Source organism: Labeo rohita, chromosome 24, assembly GCF_022985175.1.
Source record: "Labeo rohita strain BAU-BD-2019 chromosome 24, IGBB_LRoh.1.0, whole genome shotgun sequence".
NCBI classification, from domain to species: domain Eukaryota; kingdom Metazoa; phylum Chordata; class Actinopteri; order Cypriniformes; family Cyprinidae; genus Labeo; species Labeo rohita.
In genome coordinates this window covers 5937437-5951869 of record NC_066892.1, presented here as the reverse complement: position 1 = coordinate 5951869, position 14433 = coordinate 5937437, and the positions used below count along the sequence as shown (strand labels likewise).

General features: G+C 33.5%; 1 protein-coding gene across 4 annotated transcripts in view; it reads right to left on the bottom strand.

Moving 5' to 3' along the window:
• Positions 1–7632: 7632 nt before the first annotated feature.
• slc4a2b (solute carrier family 4 member 2b) overlaps positions 7633–14433 on the bottom strand; it is a 53060-nt gene continuing 46259 nt past the window's right edge. For all 4 annotated transcript variants that reach the window (XM_051097921.1, XM_051097922.1, XM_051097923.1 and 1 more), the window contains 5 exons: positions 12885–13051; positions 12359–12612; positions 12070–12239; positions 11733–11906; positions 7633–9670 (listed from right to left, as the gene is read on the bottom strand). In XM_051097921.1, coding sequence (XP_050953878.1) covers positions 9590–9670; positions 11733–11906; positions 12070–12239; positions 12359–12612; positions 12885–13051 — 846 coding nt within the window. In that variant the 3' untranslated portion in view covers positions 7633–9589. The remainder of the gene's footprint in view (positions 9671–11732; positions 11907–12069; positions 12240–12358; positions 12613–12884; positions 13052–14433) is intronic.

Sequence of the window (14433 nt, the reverse complement as noted above, 5' to 3'; positions counted from 1 at the left end):
AATCAGATATTAGAAGGATCATGTGACTGGAGTACTGAAGCTAAAAAAATTGCTTTAAAATCACAGGAATAAATTACATTTTTAATTATATTCAAATAGAAAACAGTTATTTTAAACAGTAAAAAACCCTTCAAATTTTTACTGTTTTTCTTGTGCTATGGATCAAATAAATCCAGGCTTGGTGAGCAGAAGAGACTTCTTTAAAAACATTTATAGGTACAAAAAATTTTGCATTTTAAAAATTTTAAATTGTGTTTATGAATAAACATGAAAAATAATAGGCTAGAAAAAAAGTTAAGCTTCACAGGCTCACTTTTGATCATTAAAGTGGTAAAATGTTACATTTAGTTGTCCCTTTAGCTCTTGCAAATTAAATATGCATGATGAAAGAGTGGATTTGGCACAGGAAGGAAACAATATGACATTTAAAGTCACTGACATTGTGCTCTTCAGAGCAAATAAAACAGCAGATGTCGTCTCCAGCCACTCATGTTTTGACAGTCAGCAGGGTGGGGGATCCATAGCTGTAGCCCATCTTATTACAGTGATCTACTCTGAGCTTCGTAGTGTCCTTGGGTTGAAAACAATAGACAGTTAGTTAATTGAGATCATGAAAAACACACCAAAAAAAAAAATCATATTTTTAATCTATGTGAATATTTATATCCATTAGAATATGAACAAGAAATACAGATGATTAATATCAAGAGATTTTGCAATGGTGAACAAATGCAATGCATTTTAATATCAAAGCTCAAATTTTGTTTGAAGCATATGAGAAGGACACACCTCAGTGAGAGCGATTTTATGCACACAGCTCACAAACGGTTTTGGGTCGGTCTCAATCACTCCAGCAAAGGTCTTATAGCAGACGGCACAGTCTATCAGGGGCTGGAGGAATACATACACACAAGTTTAATTATATTCCATCAAGTTCAATATATTGCTCTTATTGCATTGCATGCATGTCATATAAATGCAATGCTCAGCAAGCCTCAAGCTCTATTGATTATACAGGTATGTGCAGAGGTGGAGCAAATTATTTTGTTACTAATATATATTCAATATAAATTTCACTTACTCGATCGTTCCTGAATGCACATTTGGTTGTATCTGTGTTCTCAGTTCCTTTTTGGCACTTGGTGGCTTTTAGATAAAAGTTATGGTAGATGTAGACAACATCAAACCCTGCCTATAGGGAGATGACAGATTATTTAAAATAAAATAAAAACTATATATTTAATAACTAAATAAATATTTAGAAAATAAAATAAACTTGGTATGACGTCAGAGCGAGTCGAATCTGACAAAGACTGAAACTAGAAACAAAGAGAAAGACTTACGTCAATTTGTGACTTCTGAATGGTTTTAAAGAAGAGAAAATAATGCTGGACGCCAGCAGCAGCATTGACATTTTGCTCCGCGAGTTCCACTCCTTTCTTGTAGGCGTCTGGGAGTTTGCTGAAGGCGCTTTGAGCCTTGGCGGAGCTCAGTAAGACTCCGGCGGCGAGCAGCAGAGCAAACGGCAGCTGAGGCATCTTCAACCAGGCTGAGCACGATCTCCCGCTGCAGGCGCTCAAAAACAGCCTCATTCCAGGAAGTCTGGACTGTTTTTGTGCCGTTGTTGGGTAACAGTGAATAATATTGTTGAGGTAAAAGTACTAGTTTTTTTGTTTAAGCAGGTTCAGTTTCAGGTATAAAATGATGATTAAACAAACCTAACAAATCGGCTTTATTTAAAATGTTGCAAATTAGCTTCACTGTACACATTAAAAATAATTAAAAAAAATAAAATTCTATATTCTAATTTGACCTCAATGGGACTTTTAGGTCTCTTTGCCTGATGCTCACAATTTTTAAAAATTCTGTTGTAATTACGATCCTTATTTTTCCCAAAAGAGCAGGCGCGGCCATTTGTAAATTTTATGGACGTGGCTTCCGGTCTCATCGCGTCCAGCTATTTTTAGCTGTACAAAAGAGCTGGTTTTGCTGCTTAATATTACAGATTGGTGCGTTGTACCATATTATTTTAATGTTTTATTTTAATTATGAACACACTAGTTTAGTGTAAACAGTTTTACCATTTACTACACGTTGTTATGCATCATTATTTCCATATTGCGGCAAATTAACCGGAAGTTTCGCCCATAAGCTTACTTCTGCCTTGAAATAAAGTGGATAAAGCTTTAATAATCATTCTAATTCTTTGAGAATCGCTTAGTTCGCACAACAACTATAACAATAATGAAAAAGAACAACAATATTTCTGGAATCACTTTTAAAATGCTCTTTTTTTTTAAATCTGATGAACAATAAAAATATTGACCAATCAGAATCAACCTGATTTTAAAGAGCTCCAGCATTTAAAGTGGCAGAAAGCAAAATGGCAGTGTGCACATAGGCGACCCAGGACAACAAAACCAGTCATAAGGGTAAATTTTTTGAAAATTATATATATACATTATATATATACAAAATTATATATATATATATATATATATATATACACATAATCCGAAAGCTGAATAAATAAGCTTTTCATTAATGTACAGTTAGGATATGACAATATTTGGCAGACTATATTAATATTTGACAACTATATGAAAACCTAGAATCTGAGGGTGGAAAAAAAATCTAAATATTGAGAAAATCACCTTTAAAGTTGTCCAAATGAAGTTCTTAGCTATGCATATATAAGTTTCGATATATTTACGGTAGGAAATTTACAAAATATAAATCATTAATATCCCAATGATTTTTGACATAAAAGAAAAATAGATTATTTTAACTCATACAATGTGTTGTTGGCTATTTCCACAAATACACACGTGCTACTTATGACTGGTTTTGTGGTCCAAGGTCACATGATAAACAGAACGTTATCGTTCATTGGTGAGGACGATCACCACAGTGCTTTTTGTAGCGAACCTTTACTCCATTTACTTTTGATTTAGTTCTGTTGTGCCGGTCTAAACATGTCTAGACACAATGCACAAATTTGGAACAGCAAAGGGATGTCAAGGATAAACAACAGTGAGCAAGTACAATGTAATGTGGTTTACAAAAACATACCATAACTTTCTAATAGTAAATAAGAAGAGCAATACTGAAACTTTTATTTGTAAAGTATTTTATTGCACTGATAAACTAGCAATTGATCACTGTATAATGTATATGCATTTATATAATTTATTTATTAATTCATTCATATTTAAAAGTAGTTAAATGTCTTTTAGAGCTCTGCTTTATTCCCAGGGCAAACAATGAACTCTTATGCAACACATCACGTGTTGATTTAATGTATAAAATGTGACCACAACTGTGCAATGCTCTCTTTAGTTCTTGACAATCAGATAAATGTGAGACAAGAATTGATTTGGCATAGAACGGGCATGCTAAAACATGCTAAAACAGATCATGAAGCCAGCAGATTCCAGAACATCAGATGTCAAATGACGTTTCTCCTCCAGCTGTTCTCTAGGATCCGGTTAATGGCAGAGGAGTCGGGGTCAGATGGCCAAAACCAGCACGGAAACAGCCAATCTCTCTCTCTCTCTTGTGTTCCTTTTGTTCAAACAATAAAACAAAGATGATGTTAACTCACCCTCAGGCCATCCAAGATGAGTTTGTTTCCTAATCAGAACAGATTTGGAGAAATATAGCATTACATCACTTGCTCACCAGTGGATCTGCAGTGAATGGGTTCCGTCAGAGTCCAACAGCGGATAAAATCATCACATTAATCCACACAACTCTAGTCTATCAATTAACATCTTGTGAAGTGTGAATGTGTTTTTAAACTTAAAACAGGAGTCATGTGGATTACTGTGATGTTTGTATTAGCCATTTGGACTCACATTCCGACGGCGCCCATTCACTGCAGAGGACCCATTGGTGAGCAAGTGATGTAATGCTACATTTCTCCAAATCTTTGCTGATGAAGAAACAAACTCATACAAATATTGAATGGCCTGAGGGCAAGTACATTTTCAGCAAATTTTTATTTTTGGATGAGCTAAATGGACATTCGTCTGACAATTATTATAAGTTCAAAAGTTTTTCCAGGTAATGAAATGAATCTATCATCAGAATAAAGAATGTGAAGAGGGAATACCTTTGAAAGCATTTGTCGATGCATACAGTTTAAATAAGGTTTGGACTTATCATCAATTTCTCCTGCAGAGATTTTGTAGCAGATCACACAGTCAACAAGAGGCTGGAGGAATACAGAAATTGTGCCAGTAAGAATAAGGAAATTAATCCATATTTAATTCTGAGTGCTGTGGTGTCGACACTTTATATATACACTGTAGTTCTTAATATTTCCACCAATAAAATGTAACTATATTGTCTCTATTCAAACTAGTAACACTTTGTATGATAGCGTATATTGCATCAGTTGCAAAAATAGCAAAAAAAAAAGCACGAAAAGTTAATAAGTCAGGCTGACTTAGCATATTAGAATCATTTCTGAAAGAAAAGTGACTTGTTTTGCTCTGACATACAACTGTGAAAAATTAGACTTTGGTTTTTTGAAATGCATATTTGCTTTAAATTCACATGATATAAATCACACTTACCCGATCATTCCTGAACTGACATGTGGTTGTATCTGCGTTCTCAGTTCCTCTTTTGCACTTGGTGGCTTTCAGATAAAAGTTATGGTAGATGTGGGTGACAACAAACCCTGTCTATAGAGAGACGATAGATATTCATCTAAATGATTAGAACGTTTCCACATTTTTCACAGAACACTGCAGCTCACTTCTATCTACTTTGTTGTTGGGTCACAAGAGATTTTCATGTTTGATTTCTGACCTAAAAACAACTTGGCATCAGGAGTCTTTGAAATTTCTGACCTACTCTTCGGGATGTTACGCAACAAAAATCTACATGCGATTGTATTAGGAAAAACAATCTTATTCTGCCGTGAAATTTTGTTAAGTATCACAAACATAAAATATTTCAGATCAGTTAAAATATTATCATTACTTAATATTACATTCATATTTGTCACTTTAGGGTTTGGCTTATTTAAATTGTACTTTAGATAGAGATACTGATAATAGAGACAGACAGACAGGCGATAGAATGATAGAGACAGACAGATGACATATAGATAAATAGACATGAACAAACAGACAAACGAAAGATAGGCAGACAAACAATAAATAAATACTGAAAAACATACAGATGAATGATAAATAAACAGACAAAAAGATAGATACATAGACAAATGAACGATACGAGATGAACGATAGACAAACAATAAATGAATGATAGATGAACAATAGATAGTAAACAGACAGTAGATTGACAGATGAATGATAGACAAGTGATTGATAGAAGAATGACAGATGAAAGATAGGTAGATGATAGACAGACAGATGATTAATAGACAAAAGAGATCGATAGACGGACAAAAGATAGATGAAAGAGAGATGAATGATAGATGAAAGAGAGAAAAGACAAACAATAGACAGATGAACAACAGATAGAGAGATGGACAGAAGAGTGATGAACAATAGACAGATGAAAGAGATAGACTGATGGTACACAGACAGACAGAAGAACGATAGATAGACAGACGATAGACAGATGAACGATAGATGAACAACTGATGAACGATTGATAGACAAATGGTCATGAAAGTTGGACAGATGAAAGTCAGACAAATGATAGACAGGCAGACAGATGGCAGACAGACAAAGATGCTTAGACGAACGATAGATGAATGTTAGATAGACCAAAGATAGACAGACTAAAGAGATGGATGGTACACAGACAGACGAAAGATAGACAAATGATACACAAACGATAGACAGATGGACAGACGAATGAACGAACGACAGACAGATGGACAGACAAATGATAGACAGACTAATGATAGACAGACGAAAGAGATAGATGAATGACATACATAGATGAACGATAGATACAAAGACAGATGATAAACAATAGACAAACAATAGACTGATAGATGAACGATTGATAGACAGACGAACAATAGATAGACAAATAGACAGATGATAGTAAGACAAACAATAGACAGGCAGAAAGATAATAGTCAGACAAACGGATGATAGATGAAAAAGAGACGAACGATAGATAACAAGATGGACAGATGAACAGACAGACAGACACACAGACGAAAGAGAGATAGACAAACGATAAACAGACAGACAAAGGATAGATAGACAGGCGAACGATAGACAGATGGACAACCGATAGACCGATGGATGATAGATAGACGAACGATAGACAGACAGACGAAAGAGACAGACAAACAATAGATGAAAGAGATGAAAGACAGACTGACAGACAGACAGATAGGCAGATGAAAGAGATAGACAAACGATAGATAGACAGATGAACGATAGACAGATGGACAACCGATAGACCGATGGATGATTGATAGACAGACAGACGAAAGAGACAGACGAACAATAAATGAAAGAGACAGACAGACTGACAGACAGATGATAGGCAGATGAAAGAGATAGACAAACAATAGATAGACAGACAAACGACAGACAGGCAGACGGATGATAGACAGAAGGATGATAGATATAAGAAAGAGACAGACAAACGATAGACAGACAAATAATGGACAGACAGACAGACAGATAAACGACAGACAGATGGATGATACACTGACAGATTAAAGAGATAGACGAAAGATAGACAAACGACAGATGAATGATAAATAAACAAATGATTGACAGACAAATGATAGATTGACAGATGATAGACGAAGGACAAACGATAAGTAGAAAGACGAACGACAGACATGTGAACAACAGAGACAAACAACAGATATATAGACAAGAAAGACAAATGACAGATTTCAGAAAAGAGAATAATTAAAAAGAAGAATGGATTTACCTTAATTTCTGCCCGATGAATAGATTCAAAGAACAGAAAATGGTTCCTGATGCTGTCATGGGCATTGATCTCACGTAATGCCAGCTCCACTCCTTTCTTATAGACATCTGGGAGTTTGCTAAAGGACTCTTGTGCTTCACCGAGTACGACTCCAGCAGAGAACAGCACGAACCACAGCAGCACAGCCATCTTTAACCCATCTGGACTTAAACAACTACAGCAAATATCTGCTTACCCAAAAACCAGGTTAAACATTCTCTAAAACAGTCACTGTCCATGTGGAGCCCTGGCATGATGTGTACAAATCACTGATTAAATAAGAACTTTTTGTCTTTGTTTTAGCTTTTTTTAAGGTTTATTATTTGATAAAAAAAAATACAATTTAAAATAACTATTTTCTATTTTAAAATATTTTAAAATTACTCCAGTCTTCCTTACATGATTCTTCAGAAATCATTTTAATATGCTGATTTGCTGCTAAAAAGCATTTCTTAATATTATCAATGTTGCAAACAGTTGTGCTGCTTTATGCATTTTTAATAGAAAGTTAAAGTTCAAGAGAACAGGATTTATTTAAAACAGAAATCCTTTGTAACATTATAAATGTCTTTGACGCCACTTTTTAAAAATTTAATGCATCCTTCCAGAATAATTTCTTTAAAAAAAGCTTTGCTACAGAATCAGTAAAAAAAAAAAACCAAACAAACAAGAAAATAAAAAAAAATAAAAAAAGATATGAATATCCGATTTAAATAGAAAAATCAACTTTATTTGCAATATTTGGATTTTGCTGTAAATATTGCATTATGTACAGAGGAACATTGAATAATCAAATATCCAATAAACATACAAGTAAAAACAAAATGCATAAAATGCGCACAGATGGCAAATGACCCTCACTTCCCTTTGCCAAATACCAGGTCATGCTTTTGTACATAAAATCAGCAAACGTTAAAATGACCACAATGTTCAAACATTAACCTTTAGTCAAACCCCATGATGAAGCATCCATAAATACCATCTACAAACAAGTGCTGCTGAGCATTCACACTGTAGCAACACAGAACGCAACCATAATCCTGCCTGCATTCATACACAACCTCAAAGCACGGCTCTACGATCAGATCTCCCAGAGTTCTGCGGGTGCAAACGTGTCTAGACGCAAACCTGGAACCGTTCGCTGAACACGGGCAGAGGGAATGTCAAAGATAAACAACCGTGACAAAGTACAATGTGCTGATGGTCCTGATGTACTAAACGACAACACAGACAACATTTTATAAAAATATTCTTGATCCAATCACGCCGCACGCTCAAATAATGACATAAAACGTCTATCCCATTCCTAGCTGAATAAAAATAACGTCTACACGATTTACTTTTGACTCTTTATATGTCATTAGTCAGCGCAAAGCAATAAAAAAACTAACGTAATATCTTCCTATAATTAAAAGATCCTAACACGCATCCGATTCTGGAATCATAATCTGGAATGTAAGAAAGATATAAAGCACTTGTTTCATTTAAAGCACAATAGTGTGAAAAAAATACAGAAATAAACCTGTGTGGTAATACTAAAATAACAAACACAACACATGCTTCAGTGAATTATTTAACCGCAACCAGATTAATAAGTTCCAAGCGAAAGTGTATTGAATCCAATCTTATTAGTGCAGATTTATCGTCTAACTCACTGTAGGAATCCAAAAAGTGAGATATTTGTGAATGATGGAGAAAAATATTAGTGATATTATTCAGGAATTCGGTGGTAAAATCCCTCATAAACTTACATAAATAACACAGTTCCCATTAAACAAATAAATAATTAGTAAATAAATCAAAATCTATGCTGTGTGCTGGTACTGAAAAGAACAGACTACTGTTTTAGTGTTAATTCAACAATACATGTGTAAAAACGTTAAAAATGTGGTCAAAAATACCAGTTTTTTTAATAAACAAGTCACGATAAGCTAAATCAGAACCCTAAACGCTACAAATTTTGGGACACTAGATTTTTGAAATTGGTTTCAAGACTCCAAAGTAGGTCACTAGTGCATCCATCCGAGCTAAAAGGCATCTTAAAATCCCTCGAGACCATTTACCACCAAATACATCCTCAAAAACAGAGTTTTTTCACTCTGAATGAATCATTTGCATGTAACAGTCAATTTAAAACATACAGGGTTTCATGTGACTTGCATTCATTATAGAGAAGAGTATCCTGTTTAGACAGAATTTTGAAAGAGAAAACAGTCATGATCGGATGGCAACAAAGAAATACTGTTGATTGTGTTAATGTAAGCTGGGATCAGCTAGGAAAGCTATTAAAAGCGCAGACGTGCATACAGAGTATGATGAAATGGACCTTGGCAGTCTTTTTTTTTGATCATTAAAGTTCACTACAAACTACATGTAATATTGCATGGGCCCTGAATGGTGCTAAAAACGTCCAGTTAACCCCATAAGGTACATTCGTTTTCCTTATAGGCGACAAACAGACTTGTTTAAGGCTAAACGGTGTGATAGCAGCTCTCTAATACAAATGAAATGAGTCTCAGGTCCACGTAATGCTATTCTCACCTCTACAGCATGTCGAGACTCGCTGTGCGATTTGGTTTGTCAAGGTTTTTAAAGCAACTGTCCTATTGGCCAATAGCATGACTGATAGGAAGACAAGTGAGAGACGGACAGCTGCGGTCGTGGCTCAGACTGGCATGTGCATCTCTGTGTATTCGTCGTGTCCCTCCTTCTCGTCAAAAGTGGGCTCTGCGTCATCAGCGTCCAACTGAGAGAAGAGAGAGAAAGAGAGAAGCCACACAAACAGGATTAGTCGACATGATTTTTGAAAATGACCTATTTTACTTTCTTAATTTATCTTTTTGTGCACGGTACATCTGTGCACATTAATCCAAAGGACAAAATGTACTTGCTCTGTCTGAAATAAAATAAATAGGAAAAGAAATTAAAATAAAAATATTATTTTGGTGGTAAAATGGGTTGTGAAAGCAGTTTCATATAGATTTTTTTGTTTACTAATGATATCTAATTTAAGTAATTCATTTAATAATTAGTAATTATTTTACTATTTTAAAGTACAGAGTTGGTAAGATTATTTAAAAAAAAAAAAAAAGTCTTCTATGCTCACCAAGGCTTATTTGATAAACAAACAAACAAAAAAAAAACTACAATGGTAATATTGTCAAATATTACAATTAACTTTTAGACATTTAATATTTACTAAATTTATATTTAATTACTATTTTTTTTATTTTACCATTTAAAAATTCAAAAAGAACTGTCGTAAGCTCACCAAGACTGAATTTTCTGAAATAATACATTTTATCAATGTGCTAGCAACATGCCAATTATGTTAAAAACATACTACTAACATGGTAATCATGCTAGCAACATGTTAATCATGCTAAAAATGTTAATAACATGTTAATCATGCTAGAAACATGCTAGTTACATGTTAATCATGCTACAAATCTGCTAAAAACAAGCTGGAAACGCTACCAACATATTGACAACATGCCAGTGATGTTAGAAACACGCTAACAACACGCTAACCATGCTATGCACATGCTAGTAGCATGCCAATCATGCTAGAAACATGCTAAAAACAAGCTGGAAACGTTACCAACATATTGACAACATGCCAATTATGTTAGAAACATGCTAATAACATGCTAATCATGCTAGAAACATGCTAGTAGCATGCCAATCATTCTAGAAACATGCTAGCAACATGTCAGCCATGCTAGAAACATGCTAAAAACATGTTAACATATTAATCATGCTAGAAACATGCTAGTAGCATGCCAATCATTCTAGAAACATGCTAGCAACATGCCAGTCATGCTAGAAACATGCTAAAATCAGGCTGGAAACATTACCAACATATTGACAACATGCCAATTATGTTAGAAACATGCTAATAACATGCTAATCATGCTAGAAACATGCTAGTAGCATGCCAATCATGCTAGAAACATGCTAGCAACATGTCAGTCATGCTAGAAACATGCTACACATGCTAAAAACATGTTAACATATTAATCATGCTAGCAACATGTTAATCATGTTACAAACATGTTAAAAACAAGGTGGAAATGCTACCAAAATGTTGACTACACTATGGTAGAAACATGCAAACGCCATGCTAATCATGCTAGAAACATGCTAACATGCTAAAACATGTTAATAACATGTTAATGATGCTGACAACTTACTAGAAACATGCTAGTCATGCCAGAGACATGCTATCAACATGCTAATATACTAAAACATTAATAACATGTCAATCATACTAGAAACATTCTAGCAACTTGTTAGTCACGCTAAAAACAAGCTGGAAATATTAGCAACAGGTTGGCAACATGCTAATTATGCTAGAAAAATGCAAACAAGATGCTAATCATGCTAAAACATGCTAATCATCTTAGAAACATTCTAACAACATGCTAACACTAAAACATTAATAACATGTTTAATCATGCTAGGTACATACTAGTAACATGTTAATCATGCTACAACATGCTAAAAACGTGCTGGAAATATGTTACCAACATGTTGACAGCATGCTAATCATGCTAAAAACATTCAACATGTTAATAACATGTTAATCATGATAGAAACATGCTAGCAACATGCTAATCATGCTACAAACATGTTAACATTCTAATAACATGCTAATTAACAGCATTTATTTGAAACAGAAATGTAACATTTTGTAACACCATAAATGTATTTACGGTCACAGTAAAGTTTAATAATGCAATAAATAAGTAAAAGCATGAAAAAAAATGTCCCTGTATGTGTCTTTTTGTGCATGCAAAGATCCTTACACACTGCATTTCGCGAGTGCTGAAGATGCGTGGCAGAAGAAACATCTTGATGGGGACTGTCATGATGAGAACGAACGGGAAAGCCAAAGATGCCACAGTAGACATGACCGCCCATAGGATAGCCAGACAGATCACCTGTATCGCAGTGAACAGATGCATTCGCAGCGTCCGCACCTGGGGAACACGACAAAAACCAGTTTTACCCTCTGTGTTGTTGCCACCCATAAGACTTCTGTGAACTATCTAATACCATGTTACCACAACAGTACCTTTTTAAGGGAACAACAAACCAAAATTCTCTTTACTAATAAACAAAAAAACAGACTGGTGTCCCGACCTTGCGCACGTAGGTGTGATCGGGATGGTATTTAGGAGGCATCAGCAGCAGCAGGATCCGTTCTGTCATCTGGATTCCATTGAGTGACATCACACCCATGTACAGGAAGATGCCAAACAGCACAGCGATGGGGATTTGACGAAGCAGATCACCGATTACTATTGACAGACCTACAGCAAACAAAATTTTAATAGTCCATTTATTGATTTTTATTATGTTATCAGCAGTTTGTGTCAATGAGGATGCATTTAAAAGGATAATGCTGGAATCAGTAATTGTTGAAACCCACCTACAAGTACTGCCACTAGTAACCCGGTCACCCTCTGCTCCTTGACCTCCTGGATTCGAGGTTTGTCTCCTGGCGCGACGGCTTTGCTCATTACGGTGAGCGCGTTAGCATGGGTTACAGAACGCACGGTGGCCGCGGCCATCCATGGCAGACCGAAAAGAGCGCTGGTGCCGCCAAGAGTCACGATGAGCAGCAGATCCAGATGAAAACCAGAACCCTTGACCAGCATTCGCTCCTTCTTACTGACTATCAACCTAGAAGGAGAGAGAGCATCTTTAACACTGCCATGATGTGTACCATAAATCAGGGATTCAATTTTTTGTCATATATAACAGCTTTATTACAAATTAAAAACCTGTAAACCTGCAAAATCACATATCGTGTTAAACAAAGATTTCTTTACTGGCTCAAAAATACCGTGCTAAAAATAATCCTAAAAACATATTTTAAGCTTGGGGCAAATGTCCTTATTTTTGAGCTCTGTAATCATCATTATGACGAGATAAAACATGGCAAGTGGACTCACGTTGTGATTTGAGTCTCCATAAATATGAGGATGAAGACGAGCAGAGCCGGAAGGATGCTGGCAAACATCATCCAGATGGGGAACTGACCATCAGTGCCCAGAGGATTGACTATCCAACCTCGTTTATCAGGACTAGTCACTGAAAAACCATGGGGTACACTCAGTTTCTGTAAAAAAATAAATAAAAACAAATTTAAAAAATAAATAAAAATACAGAATACATGTGTGAATAAAATAGTAATAAGTAAAGTAATTAAATAAAATTATATTAATAATTATAATAAAGAAAATTAAAGTAAAAAAAAAACAAACTTATAAATAATAATAAAGGGTGGAGCATTAAAAATACGTAAACAAAAAACACAATAATGCAAAATAAAGAAAATTAAAAAATAAAGTAAATAAAATAATTTAAAATAAAAATAAATTATAAAGGGTGGAACGTTACAAATACATTAAATTACAATAAAAAAAAACACAATAATGCAAAATAATAAAGAAAATGAATAATAATAATAATAATAATAATAATAATAATAAAGAAAAATGTATAAAAAAAATAAAGTAAATTAAAAAAAATGATAAAGTGTAGAGCATTAAATATTCAGAAATGACAATAATAAAAAAATACAACAATCCAAAATAATAATAAAGAAAATGAATAGAAAAATAATAATTAAGAAAACTACTAAAAAAAGTAAAATGAAATAAAACATAATAAATTATAAAGGGTGGAGCATTACAATAACAAGAATATACAATAATGCAAAATAAACAAAATTATGTAAATGAAAATAATAAAGAATATTAATTACAAAATAAAGAAAATAAAGTAAATAAAATAAAGGGTGGCGCATTAAAAATACATCAAATGACAATAACAAATAAAACAATAATGCAAAATAATAATAAAGAAAAATAATAAAGGAATAAAGTAAATACAAAAATTAATTTAAAATAAATTATAAAGGGTGGAGCATTAAAAATACATTAAAAGACAATAACAAAAAACACAATAATGCAAAATAATAAAGAAAATGAATTAAAAATAAATTAAATCCAAAAAGTAAATTAAAAAAATAAATTATAAAGAGTGGTGCATTAAATACACAGAAATGACAACAACAAAAACAATAAATAATGCAAAATAATAATAATAATAAAAAGTAAATAAAAAAATAAAATAAAGAAAATGAATAAAAAAAAATAAAATAAAATAAATAATAAATTATAAAGGGTGAAGCATTAAAAATACATAAATGACAATAACAAAAAAATAAAATAATGCAAAATAATAATAAAGAAAATCAAAAACGTAAATTAAAAATTGAAATACAAAGCATGCAATGTTTTTTTTTTTTTTTTACTTAAAATAAGCAACATCACATCGCTCTTTAACAAACTGTACAATCTGAGATATCCACAGCACAAACAGTGAAAGTTTATGCACTACATTTTAATACATAGGGTCCCTAACATGAATTATGTGTAATAATAATAATAATAATAATAATAATGCTAGCTTTATTTGTCTTTAATTTGATCAAAT